Source organism: Salvelinus namaycush, chromosome 20, assembly GCF_016432855.1.
Source record: "Salvelinus namaycush isolate Seneca chromosome 20, SaNama_1.0, whole genome shotgun sequence".
Taxonomy (NCBI): Eukaryota; Metazoa; Chordata; class Actinopteri; order Salmoniformes; family Salmonidae; genus Salvelinus; species Salvelinus namaycush.
This window is the reverse complement of record NC_052326.1, coordinates 52384066-52399333: the sequence shown is the minus strand read 5'-3', so window position 1 is coordinate 52399333 and position 15268 is coordinate 52384066. Positions and strand designations below refer to the sequence as shown.

General features: G+C 39.4%; 1 protein-coding gene across 2 annotated transcripts in view; it reads right to left on the bottom strand.

Annotated features, from left to right (window-relative positions):
• Positions 1 to 386: 386 nt before the first annotated feature.
• The window catches only part of LOC120065501 (semaphorin-3D-like), a 172191-nt gene continuing 157309 nt past the window's right edge, over positions 387 to 15268 (bottom strand). For both annotated transcript variants that reach the window (XM_039016554.1, XM_039016555.1), the window contains 4 exons: positions 9910 to 10067; positions 6347 to 6411; positions 4947 to 5080; positions 387 to 3390 (listed from right to left, as the gene is read on the bottom strand). In XM_039016554.1, coding sequence (XP_038872482.1) covers positions 2932 to 3390; positions 4947 to 5080; positions 6347 to 6411; positions 9910 to 10067 — 816 coding nt within the window. In that variant the 3' untranslated portion in view covers positions 387 to 2931. The remainder of the gene's footprint in view (positions 3391 to 4946; positions 5081 to 6346; positions 6412 to 9909; positions 10068 to 15268) is intronic.

Here is a 15268-nt window from a genome sequence, read left to right as displayed (position 1 = left end):
TTATAGATAAAAAAATAACAAAATCAAGAAAAATATAATTACATTAGTGTAAAACATGTTTTAATTAATTGTATAAATTGTTAGTCATCACGATATGCACAAGGTCAGTTAGAGGGATAATGTAGGTTACATTCAATGATGTATATAAACCCTGGATTGCTGATGCTATGCATTGGTCAGAGAGGCCATATTGGCATTCCCCAGTAGGAGCAGTCCTCCATAGGATTTTTTATGTTTTTACATTTTTTATTTAACCTTTATTAATCTAGACAAGTCAGTTAAGAACAAATTCTTATTTACAATGAATGCCTACGCCGGCCAAACCCTAACCCGGACGACGCTGGGCCAATTGTGCACCGCCCTATGGGACTCCCAATCACAGCCGGTTGTGATACAGCTTGGAATCGAACCAGGGTCTGTAGTGACACCTCTAGCACTGAGATGCAGTGCCTTAGACTGTTGCACCACTCAGGAGCCCAAATGAGTGGAACTCGACAGCATTTTAATTGAATGTTTCAAGGATAAGGACATATTTTTTCATTTTAAGTTTAGCTCACATAATATAATTTAAAAGTATGCATTAAGGTGTCTGCAATAGAATAAACATGTCAAAAATGTATGTAGACATTAATAAATGCATTTTTATAGCTTCCAAAATCTTTTTTTACAATGGAGGAGGAGTACCAAGATGGCTGTGCATTGGCTTCATTACAGAGCCCCCTGTGGCTGCCAGGGAAACATTCAGATATTTCTTCAGAATAATGCAGCACATATTCATGTTCCCCTAATCAATTGGTTCTCTGTGGATGGGTGGCTTTTATACGTTAAAGTCATACTTGCAGTTATTTAGCTCAACAATGTGTAGACTAACAGTATCTCATGAAGAGAACAGTAAATGTGTCCAAATTCAGGAACCAATCTTTCCTTATAAAGATATCAGGCTTACCTCATAAAGCAAAGCATTATGACGCATGAAATTACAATGCATTCTATCCTAATGCATCACCAAACCATTATCTACCGTGATGTGTAAATAACGAATATTAAAAAGTGTGCTTCACTGAAAATAGTTCCCAGTATGGATTTATAATATATACTGCTTTGACTCTTATAGTAAGTCTGTGTACAGTACACATACGTAGAATAAATAGATTGCATTCTTGCTTAAATAATGACAGCACTGTATCATAAAACATGTGGTCTACCGTAACTTACTTGTGCAGTGTACAACAACCAACACTAGATGGTGCTAACTGTATGATAAACAACAAGTGACACAGTCCACACACAGTTGAACATGTTCATTCACAGTGAGCACAAGATGTTGAAAATACACATTGTTTCTATGTTTAGTGAATCTACTGCACTAGGGTTTGATACCCAGCTGGTCCCACTACTGTTAAATGATGAGATCTGTCATGATTACCAGGAGTGAAGTCTAGTGTGAGCCGGACTTCCTTCGTGTGTTTCAGGTTCCCACCTACTTATTCATCATGATTTTCAACCACAAATGCGTATATATTTCTTGCTCATAAAGCTGTTTTTCTCATTCCTCTAAGATATGAAAAGCAGGTATCTTCACTTCATCTAAAACCATAGAATAGTATGTGAGTTATTCCACAGATTTTATGTCAAAAGTGTATTAGAGTACAATCTTAGAAAAAAAAGGTGCTATACAGAACCTAAAATGGTTCTTCGGCTATCCATATAGGAAAACCCTTTGTAGAACCCTTTTTGGAACTAGGTAGAACCCTTTTTGGTTCCAGGTAGAACTCTTTTGTGTTCCATGGTTCCATGTTCTACAAAGGGTTCTCCTATGGGGATAGCCAAAAAACCATGTTAGGTTCTAGATAAGAGTGTACAGTATGAATGTATTACCTGTACGGTTCTATTTCTGGGTTTTGATTAACAAGTGAAAACCAAATACACACAAAAAAGTATCTACCAAATGCTTTACATTGAAAGATTTTTCTTAATAAAAATAATAGTTTTGTGTTTGAAAAAACTAAGTCAAGGTAGATACAGTCCACAACGCAGGTGAGTGACCCTACAATATACATTTTCAATGTATATGCTGTACATTGCATTACATACTCTTCATACAGCATATTTCAATGCTGTCATGACAATATGGTAAGTGCAAATATGTTAACATGTCTTGCTGAGGGTGTCTGAAGACATAGAAAGGGACACTGAGGAAGATGGAAGGGACCAACCACATCACACTGTCCACACTGTGGTTGTAGTTCTGGGACAACTGTGGTTGTAGTTCTTGGAGACCTGTGGTTGTAGTTCTTGGAGACCTGTGGTTGTAGTTCTGGGAGACATGTGGTTGTAGTTCTGGGACAACTGTGGTTGTAGTTCTTGGAGACCTGTGGTTGTAGTTCTGGGACAACTGTGGTTGTAGTTCTTGGAGACCTGTGGTTGTAGTTCTGGGACAGTGTATTTGCCCTCGACATGTGTGACGGAGAACTGTCCGGCCTGCTTTTTATTCAGTAAACAAACCTACCAGTCCAGAGAGCAATAATAGACTTTAACGGGTCGTTCCGGGTACAAAAAGAACGATCATGATCCTGTCTACACAGAATACAGGGGATCAAGGATCAGGATTGAGGAGGAATATACATCCAGAACATCTATATCAAAATGATACTTCTATGGACAAAAAGGTTAACTGACTGATAATAATGTTAAGCGTACATATCTGTTCAAAGCAAAGGGTCTGCTCATGTGCAGCACTACCACTGAGGTCTTGCTGTATACATTCCCTTCATCTCCAGAGTTACATCTACAATAGCCCTCTATAGCCCTCCCCTTTAAAAGTGCACTACCTTAGGCCTATGGACCCTGGTCCAAAGCAGTACACTCTATAGGAATTAGGGTGACATTTCAGACGCAAACCAAAAGTCTCTGTCCATCCCCATCCGTAGGTCATTGTATTGTGATGTCCTCAGTGGAGTCGTGCCGTCTCACCCTGGCCTTGCGGTTGTCCACCTGGGTCTGTTTCCACTTGAGCTGACGTAGTTTCTGCTGCCTCTTCTTCTCCCGGTGCCACATCTGCTCACAGTACTCGTCTACGCTCATACTAGCTGCGCCCATCATGTGCAGGTCCTTATAATTCCTGAAGAGCTGGGGGTGGCTCTGGGTGTGGCTCCCAGGACCTCCAGGGCCCCACCTCAGTCCTGCTCCCCCAGCCTTAGGATCAGCTGCCTTGGCCTGGGATGCTGTCATGCTTTGTTGGGGTATGACCTGGAGGTTATAGCGGGCCAGGACCTGGGAGAAGGAGTGCTCCAGGGTGGTACAGCTGTAGAGGCCAGCGTCCCCTGGCTCCAGTCGCTGAACCAGGAGACCCCGGATCATGTGGACCATACGAACCTCACTCTGGAGCAGCTGGACAAGGACAGCAGGGCAAGACAAGAAAAGGTTCATCATTAGATGAATATTAGTCAATATTAGCTTCCAGCCAATCGGCGACAGATTTTCATGCGGATATTCTAAAATCTGCAGAAAGGAAACATCTACATTTTCCCACCAGTGGTATATTTCCACCATATATTTATATATGTGTATATATTGGTGATATATTTCCACCAAACAGAGTTCTTGCAGATAAAAATCGGTGCATTTACGACGTAAAGGACGTCACAAACATTTTTTATTTTCCACTTCAGTTTTCATGTAACAAATAAAAATCTAAAAGGTCAATGTGTTTCCATCTCATTTTCAACTCTTACCCATAATTTGGTCACAAAAATACTGTTGCGTTAAATAGCAAATGTGCCTACTTTGGTCTTGTCACGTGTGCTCTAGCCAACAGCTCGCAGATACAGCACGGGTAGGCTGTGCGGGTAGGCTAGTCTACATGATGAGATTATTATGGATATGTGTATTTGTCAGACAAGCATCGATTATCACGTCACCAGAATAAGACCCTTGATATTTATTGTAAAGGAGCATTAAGGTCACTTTTTTAAACACCCTGTGAAGTTCATCATAACTTATTTCATCTGTAGCCTAAGGAACTGCATGGTTTGCTGACGAGTCGTAGAGGGAGGACCGCTTGACTCCAAGTTTACTTCCACCCCCATTTCTCTCATTATTCATTTTAACGACAGAAAAATATTCCACCATGTCATACGAACAAATGATCTGTTGACACCTTCCTAATATTGAGTTCCACCTTCCTTTTTGCCCTCAGAGAACAGCCTCAATTCGTTGTGGGCATGAACTCTACAAGGTGTCGAAAGTGTTCCACAGGGATGCTGGCCCATATTGACTCCGATGCTTCCCACAGTTGTGTCAAGTTGGCTGAATGTCCTTTGGATGGTGGACCATTCTTGATACACATGGGAAACTGTTGAGCTTGAAAAACCCAGCAGTGTTGCAGTTCTTGACTCACTCAAACCGGCGCGCCTGGTACCTACTACCATACCCCGTTCAAAGGCACTTAAATATTTTGACCATTCGCACATTCCCCCTCTGAATGGCACACATACACAATCCATGTCTCAATTGTGTCAAGGCCTAAAAATCCTTCTTTAACCTGTCTCCTCCCCTTCATATACATTCATTAAATTGTATTTAACAAGAGACATCAATAAGGGATCATATGCTTTCACCTAGTCAATTTATGTCATGGAAAGAGCAGGTGTTCCTAATGTTTTTTACACTCAGAGTATAAACTTGCACTGACACTATCTGTTTCCATCACAGCTGTCGTGAATTTTTTTTCATATGGTATGACTTTACTCGCATAAAAACTGTGGATGGAAACGTGGTTAATGATTCTGTTCAAAATGAGTGATCAATATATGTGTGCTGTATTGTTCTAATGTTCGGTACAGATGATGAGTTGATAAAGATTTGTCAGTTTGTGTGTTAGATCCCAGGCCTTAGTTAGCATAAAGTTAACAAAGCGCTAACATGGAGAGATGTCCGTCTCTCACCTCTCTGCTGGTGTGAGCCTGTGGTGGCTGTACTGTCCACTTGACTGTAGCTAGCTGGGACCTGGGTACACACTCTAGGAAGGTTGAGTTACTCTCCACTCCGTATACCACCTTCACCTCCACCGACTCAGAACCTGCAAAGAACAGGATGATGAGAGTTTTGTAGTACAGATGTAGGATCTTAATTTGAGCCAGCTCATAATGTGAATTATTATGTGTATTATAATAAATCTATAATTTTGTAGGGGTTGATAAAAAAAAAATGTGCAAGTGAAAATCAAGCTTGACATTTCAAAGTAGAAATGACAAACTTCAGAAGCCTTTTTAAATCTAAAATACAGTACAATATTTAGTTCTCCTGCCAGAAGGGGATCAAATGAAGATCCTCTAACTGTAGTCACATTCATAATAGTCTCTGTACAAGATGTGAGTTCCAAGAGGACATTGTAAAGTGGCTCTGTATCAGAGTGTCTGCTACATGACTGACATGTAAAATGCCCAAGAGCAGGATGTGTAGATTTGTCTTGATACAACTTGATATCAAATCATTTCGAATTTCAGAAGGGGAGGGGGCAACTGCAACTGACTCAACTAATATACAGTATCATGAGCTAAGAAGAAGCGCTAAGTGAACTAAATTATTTTTTTTAAATTTAACTATGCAAGTCAGTTAAGAACAAATTCTAATTTTACAATGACAGCCTGTGGGTTAACTGCCTTGTTCAGGGGCAGAACAACAGCTTTTTACCTTTCGGTTACTGGCCCACCGCTCTAACCACTAGGCTACCTTCCACCCTTAGTTACATCAGACATGGTCATAGGAGCCTAGTGAACTGAGATGAGTTGCATCAGACATGGTCATAGGAGCCTCGTGAACTGAGATGAGTTACATCAGACATGGTCATAGGAGCCTAGTGAACTGAGATGAGTTACATCAGACATGGTCATAGGAGCCTCGTGAACGGAGATGAGTTACATCAGACATGGTCATAGGAGCCTAGTGAACTGAGATGAGTTACATCAGACATGGTCATAGGAGCCTAGTGAACTGAGATGAGTTACATCAGACATGGTCATAGGAGCCTAGTGAACTGAGATGAGTTACATCAGACATGGTCATAGGAGCCTAGTGAACTGAGGTTGACTGCCGCTGCCACTTAGTGCAAACCAATATACTGTATTATGAGCTAAGTTAATATTAATTAAGTTACCTAGTGAACTGAGGCTGGCTGGCTGGCTGACGCTAGCTGCAACCAGAGACATACAGTACATATCATAGACAGACATAGAAACATTTAGTGTTCATTTCTGTAACTTCTACTATATCGCAACACTGGCTCATTGTAGCCCCGTACACACACACACACACACACACACACACACACACACACACACATTACCGTCTTCTGCGTCGTAACACTGGCTCATCGGATCCCCGTGTTTCACGTCCTGGCGCCGGGCTCGCCTGAGGAGATAAGATAGCAGACAGCCTGGGTGTCATAATCATGTCATAACTCTGACAGCTTTAGACTGTGGCAGTAAGTTTGTTTGTTAATTTGTTTGGAATCCCCTTAGCTGTTGATTTAGCAACAGCAACTCTTCCCGGGGTTCACAAACAAAAAAATACAACACAACACAATACAACATGATACAACACAACATAATACAATACAATACAATACAATACAATACAATACAACATGATACAATACAACATGATACAATACAATACAACATGATACAATACAATACAACATGATACAATACAATACAATACAACATGATACAATACAATACAACATGATACAATACAATACAACATGATACAATACAATACAACATGATACAATACAACATGATACAATACAACATGATACAATACAATACAACATGATACAACATGATACAATACAACATGATACAATACAATACAACATGATACAATACAATACAACATGATACAATACCATACAACATGATACAATACAACATGATACAATACAATACAACATGATACAATACAATACAACATGATACAATACAATACAACATGATACAATACAACATGATACAATACCATACAACATGATACAATACAACATGATACAATACAATACAACATGATACAATACAACATGATACAATACAACACAATACAACATGATACAATACAATACAACATGATACAATACAACATGATACAATACAACACAATACAACATGATACAATACAACACAATACAACATGATACAACACAATACAACATGATACAACACAATACAACATGATACAATACAACACAATACAACATGATACAATACAATACAACATGATACAATACAATACAACATGATACAATACAATACAACATGATACAATACAACATGATACAACATGATACAATACAATACAACATGATACAATACAACATGATACAATACAATACAACATGATACAATACAACACAATACAACATGATACAATACCATACAACATGATACAATACAACACAATACAACATGATACAATACAATACAACATGATACAACATGATACAATACAACATGATACAATACCATACAACATGATACAATACAACACAATACAACATGATACAACACAATACAACATGATACAATACAATACAACATGATACAATACAATACAACATGATACAATACAACATGATACAATACAACACAATACAACATGATATAATACGATACAACATGATACAATACAATACAACATGATACAATACAATACAACATGATACAATACAACATGATACAATACAATACAACATGATACAATACAATACAACATGATACAATACAACATGATACAATACAATACAACATGATACAATACAATACAATACAACATGATACAATACAACATGATACAATACAATACAACATGATACAATACAATACAACATGATACAATACAATACAACATGATACAATACAATACAACATGATACAATACAATACAACATGATACAATACAACATGATACAATACAATACAACATGATACAATACAACATGATACAATACAACATGATACAATACAATACAACATGATACAATACAATACAACATGATACAATACAATACAACATGATACAATACAATACAACATGATACAATACAACATGATACAATACAATACAACATGATACAATACAATACAACATGATACGATACAACACAACATGATACAACATGATACAACATGATACAATACAACATGATACAATACAATACAACATGATACAATACAATACAATACAACATGATACAGTACAATACAACATGATACAATACGATACAACATGATACAATACAATATGATACAATACAATACAACATGATACAATACAACACAACATGATACAACACAATACAACATGATACAATACAATACAACATGATACAATACAACATGATACAATACAACATGATTCAATACAATACAACATGATACAATACAATACAACATGATACAATACAACATGATACAATACAACATGATACAATACAACATGATACAATACAATACAACATGATACAACATGATACAATACGATACAACATGATACAATACAATACAACATGATACAATACAATACAACATGATACAATACAACATGATACAATACAACATAATACAACATGATACAACATGATACAATACAATACAACATGATACAATACCATACAACATGATACAACATGATACAACATGATACAACATGATACAATACAATACAATACAACATGATACAATACAATACAACATGATACAATACAACATGATACAATACAACATGATACAATACAATACAACATGATACAACATGATACCATACAACATGATACAACATGATACAACATGATACAATACAATACAACATGATACAACATGATACAATACAACATGATACAACATGATACAATACAATACAACATGATACAATACAACATGATACAATACAATACAACATGATACAATACAATACAACATGATACAATACAATACAACATGATACAATACAACATGATACAATACAACATGATACAATACAATACAGCATGATACAATACAACACAATACAACATGATACAATACAATACAACATGATACAATACAATACAACATGATACAATACAACATGATACAATACAACATGATACAATACAACATGATACAATACAATACAACATGATACCATACAACATGATACAATACAATACAACATGATACAATACAATACAACATGATACAATACAATACAACATGATACAATACCATACAACATGATACAATACAATACAACATGATACAATACAACATGATACAATACAACACAATACAACATGATACAATACAATACAACATGATACAATACAATACAATACAACATGATACAATACAACATGATACAATACAACATGATACAATACAATACAACATGATACAATACAACATGATACAATACAATACAACATGATACAATACAATACAACATGATACAATACAATACAACATGATACAATACAATACAATACAATACAACATGATACAATAAAATACAACATGATACAATACAATACAACGTGATACAATACAATACAATACAACATGATACAATACAACATGATACAATACAATACAATACAACACGATACAATACAATACAACACAATACAACATGATAAAATACAACACGATACAATACAATATAATGGTACTTTATTATACATATGTTACAACATAAATGTGTATTTTATTGTCAAACACAGTAATAAGATAATAGAAGACTCTTAAATGTTCGATGTCATTGTTATGTTAATTGTATGTTTGATGTTATTGGTTTTCTACTATAATAGTAAAAAGAATGGATGTGGAGATCAATATTGATGTGTTGGTCTTTTAAACTAAGTAGAGTAGTCACCTCTTGTTGCTGGGGAAGTATCGGTTGCATGTGTTCCCATCCCAGGCACAGTAAGGGTCTCTGGCCAGACAGCAGTCAGCACAGTCTCTACCGTACAGCTCACACCTCTGCAGCGGTAACTGGACCACTCCCTCATCACTGCTCACGTACACCTGTTGCTGTAGACACACAAACAGGGGAGAGGATTTAACTAAATGTAATGTACTTTTAATTAATGTAATTGATTCCTATTGAATTATATTGAATTGTCATATTGCTGCTAAAAGTGTCACTGTAAAGATCCTCCTCTCCACCCTCTCAGGGCTGGGAGTCTCAGGCTCTGCTTCCTCTCCACCCTCTCAGGGCTGGGCGTCTCAGGCTCTGCCTCCTCTCCACCCTCTCAGGGCTGGGCGTCTCAGGCTCTGCCTCCTCTCCACCCTCTCAGGGCTGGGCGTCTCAGGCTCTGCCTCCTCTCCACCCTCTCAGGGCTGGGCGTCTCAGGCTCTGCCTCCTCTCCACCCTCTCAGGGCTGGGCGTCTCAGGCTCTGCAGACTCTTGGATTGCATCCTCCCTGGCAGGTCGCTCCTACCAGGTGGAGTGGAGAGGATCTGTGTCTGCACCACATACTCTCACTACTGGTGTCCCCCAGGGCTCGGTAATAGGCCCTCTCCTCTTCTCTCCATACACCAAGTCACCAAGTCACTCTGTCATATCCTCACATGGTCTCTCCTATCATTGCTATGTGGATGACACTCCACTATCTTTCTCCTCCCCCCCTTCTAACACCCAGGTTGCGGCACACATCTCTGCGTTCCTGGCAAATATCTCTGCTCAGATGTTGGCCCACCACCTCAAGCTCAACCTCGACAAGACAGAGCTGCTCTTCCTCCCAGGGAAGACCTGCCTGCTCAAAGACCTCCAACACAGTTGACAACTGCACAGTGCCCCCCCCCCCCCCCCCTCCCAGAGTGTAAAGAACCGTGGCTTGACCCTGGACAACACCCTGTCGTTCTCTGCAAACATCAAAGCAGTGACTCGCTCCTGCAGGTTCATGCTCTAGAACATCCATAGAGTACGACCCTACCTCACACAAGAAGAGACACAGGTTCTAGTCCAGGCACTTGTCATCTCCTGTCTGGACTACTGCAACTCTCTATTGGCTGGGCTCTCTGCTTGTGTCATCAAACCCCTGCAATTTCTCCAGAACGCTGACCTGGTGTTCAACCTTCCCAAGTTCTCCCACTCTGCTCCTCCGCACACTCCACTGACTTCCAGTCGAAGCTCACATCCACTAAAAGACTATGGTGCTTACCTACAGAGCAGCTAGAGGAACTGCCCCTCCCTACCTTCAGGCTATGCTCAAACCCTACACCCCAATGCGAGCACTCCCTTCTGCCACCTCTGGTCTCTTGGCCCCTCCCACCCCTACAGGAGGGCAGCTCCCACTCAGCCCAGTCAAAGCTCTTCTCTGTCCTGGCACCCCCAATGGTGGAACCATCTAGGACAGCAGAATCCCTGTCCTTCTTCTGAAAACATCTGAAACCCTACCTCTTTAAAGAGTATCTACCCCCAAGCCATTGGACTGCTGAGTAATCAATCAAATGACTACCCAGACAGTTTACATTGAAACCCCGCCCATTTGTTTTACAATGCTGCTTCTCTTTTGTTATTATCTATGAATAGTCACTTTACCCCTACCTACATGTACAAATGCCTTAACTACCCAGTACCCCCCCTGTATATAGCCTCATCATTATTAGTCACTTTACCCCTACCTACATGTACAAATGCCTTAACTAACCAGTACCCCCCCTGTATATATTTATTTATTTTATTTTATTTAACCTTTATTTAACCAGGAAGGGCTCATTGAGATTTAAAATCTCTTTTTCAAGAGCGTCCTGGCCAAGATAGGCAGCACCAAGTCATTACAAAAAATTACAGACAGACAACATGAAAAACTACAAGTAATCTAGTAAAAACCATTCATGAATTCACAAGAGTATAACAATATCAAAAACAGCAAATTAAAAACATTGACAGGTCAGGGAATCAGCCTCAAAATCCTTCATCAGTGATTTAAAAACACCAATCGGGACAAGTTCTTCCAGTTTAAAATTATTTTGTAAGGTGTTCCAAGACGATGGCGCAGAGTACATAAAAGACCTTTTACCAAATTCAGTTCGGACATTTGGAACAGTTAGCAGGATAAAGTCTAGCGAACGAAGAGAGTACCCACCACATTTCTGAACAATAAAAATGCCCAAATAAAAAGGTAGTAAACCCAAAATGGCTTTGTAAATAAAAGTATACCAGTGACTGAGCCTACGAGTGACTAGAGAAGGCCAGCCAACCCTGGTATACAAAGTGCAGTGGTGCGTAAGGGTTTTGCAGTTTAAAATAAATCTCAAAGTGCCATGGTAAAGAGTGTCAATTGATCTCAAACACTGAGCGGAAGCATTCATATATAAAATATCCCCAGATTCTAGTAAAGGCATAAATGTAGCTGATACTAGCCTCCTTCTGGCTTCAAAAGAAAAACAGGCCTTATTCCTAAAATAAAATCCCAATTTCAGCTTCAATTTTTTTTGTAAGTTGTTGAATATGCAATTTAAAAGAGAGGCCGTCATCAATTAGAATTCCAAGATATTTGTATGAGGTTACAACCTCAATCTCCTTGCCCTGACAGGTAGTAACAGGTGAAAGGTTCAGAGGTCTATTTCTTGCATTAGAAAACACCATTAGTTTAGTTTTGTCAGTATTGAGGATAAGCTTCAATTGACACAAGGTATGTTGAACAGTATAAAAAGCAGTTTGCAAGGTCTGGAAAGCTTTTGTAAGAGATGAGGCACAACAGTAAATAACAGTATCATCAGCATAAAAATGAAGTTGTGCATTTTGGACATTTTTGTCTAAATCATTTATATAAATAGTGAATAAGAGAGGACCAAGTACAGAGCCCTGGGGCACACCATTCAGGACAGACAATTTAACAGACATAAGCCCATCAAATTGAGTGCACTGAGTTCTATCAGACAGATAGTTAGCAAACCATGCAACTGCATGCTCCGAAAGACCTACACTCAACAATCTCTGCCTTAGTATAGCATGATCAACTGTATCAAAAGCCTTAGAGAGATCAATAAAAAGTGAGACACAGTGCTGTTTTTTGTCAAGGGCTTCAGTGATATCATTTAAAACCTTCATGGCTGCTGTAATTGTGCTATGCTTCTTCCTGAAGCCCGATTGGTACATTGATAAAATAGAGTTAGTAAATAAAAACTCTTTTAGCTGTTCACTTACAAGGGTTTCAAGTATTTTCACCAGGGGTGACAGCTTTGAGATTGGCCTATAATTATTTAAAAGAGTTGGATCTCCCCCTTTTAAAAGTGGTAGGACAAATGCTGATTTCCAGATCTTTGGAATTTCATTACATTCCAGGGTTAGATTGAACAGATATGTAAGTGGTTCAGCTATGAAATCAGCTGCCAGATTTAAAAAGCAGGGATCCAAAAGATCAGGACCTGCAGGCTTTCTTTGATCTAAGGATTTCAGGGCTTTATGTACCACCTGCACTGAGAATGGCAGAAAGCTAAAAGTTTGACCAGCTCTCACTGGTTCATCCACACAGGGTTGTACAGAGACAGAGGACACTGGTTCATCCACACAGGGTTGTACAGAGACAGAGGGCACTGAATCAAACAGCCTACCAGATGATACAAAGTGCTCATTGAAACAATTCAGCATTTCAGTTTTGTCATATATAGCAACAGAGTCCTTCAAAACACATGACGGTAATTCATTAACATTACTGTTACCAGACATAGACTTAATAGCATTCCAAAACTTTCTAGGGTCATTCAGGTTATCAGTGGTAACAGACATAAAATATTCAGACTTGGCCTTCCTGAGAAGAAAAGAACACTTGTTTCTTAACTGCCTAAAAATAAGCCAATCAGCATCAGAACAAGATTTCCTTGCTTTAGCCCAGGCTAGATTACGGTTGTGAATAATACACGACAGCTCAGAAGAAAACCATGGATTATCCCGCCCTTTAACCCTGAACCTGCGGAATGGGGCATGTTTGTTTACTATTTGGAAAAAACCATCATGAAAGAATATCCAGGCAGTTTCCACATCAGGGATAAGCTCAATCTTGCTCCAGTCAAAATAAAACAAATCATGAAAGAAAGCCTGCTCATTAAAACACTTCAAATTTCTCTTACAAATAAAACGTGGATTTGTCTTTGGAACCTTAGTATTTCTAACAGCAACAACAGCACAATGGTCACTTAAATCATTACAAAAAACACCAACCGCAGAATATTTATGTGGAACATTTGTCAATATCAAATCAATCAGGGTAGATTTATCTGGGCATTTAAGATTTGGGCGAGTGGGTGAATTAATCAACTGGGTGTCACGTTCCTGACCTGTTTTATGTTATTTTTGTATGTGTTTAGTTGGTCAGGGCGTGAGTTGGGGTGGGCATTCTATGTTTTGTGTTTCTATGTTTAGGTGGTTGGTAATTAGCCTTATATGGTTCTCAATCAGAGACAGGTGTTTGACTTTTCCTCTGATTGAGAATCATATATAGGTTGGCTTGTAATGCTCTAGGTGTCGGGGTGTAGTGGAATCAGACGCAGGAACAGCAGAGCTTCAATACGTTGAGTTTAATTCCCAACCCGTAAACCAAAAATGTCCAAACCGGACTACTGGGTGTCAAATAAACACCTGTCTTCAAACATGAAGACAAAACCAGTACAGAAACACCCACCAAACCCGGACCAAGCAGCGTGGCAACGGGCAGCAGCAACAGCAGCAGCGGTACCAGGAGGAATGGTCATGGGAGGAAATCATGAACGGAAAAGGACCCTGGGCAAAGGTTGGAGAGAATCGCCGCTCTCGGGAGGAGAAGGAGGCAGCCACAGCCCAGGAGCGGTGGATTGAGGAGGCAGCACGTAAGAGAGGCTGGAAGCCCGAGAGGCTCACCCAAAAATTTCTTGGGGGGGGGCTAAAGGGGAGTGTGGCGAAGCCGGGTTGGATACCTGAGCCAACTCCCCGGGCTTACCGTGGAGTGAGAGGGCGTCGTACTGGTCAGACACCGTGTTATGCGGTAAAGCGCACGGTGTCCCCAGTACGCGTGCTTAGCCCAGTGCGGGCTATTCCACCTTGCCGCACTGGTAGGGCTAGGTTGGGCATCGAGCCGGGTGCCATGAAGCCGGCCCAACATATCTGGCCTCCAGTACGTCTCCTCGGGCCGGCGTACATGGCACCAGCCTTACAGGTGGTGTCCCCGGTTCGCCTGCATAGCCCAGTGCGGGCTATTCCACCTCGCCGCACTGGCAGGGCTACGGGGACCATTCAACCTGGTAAGGTT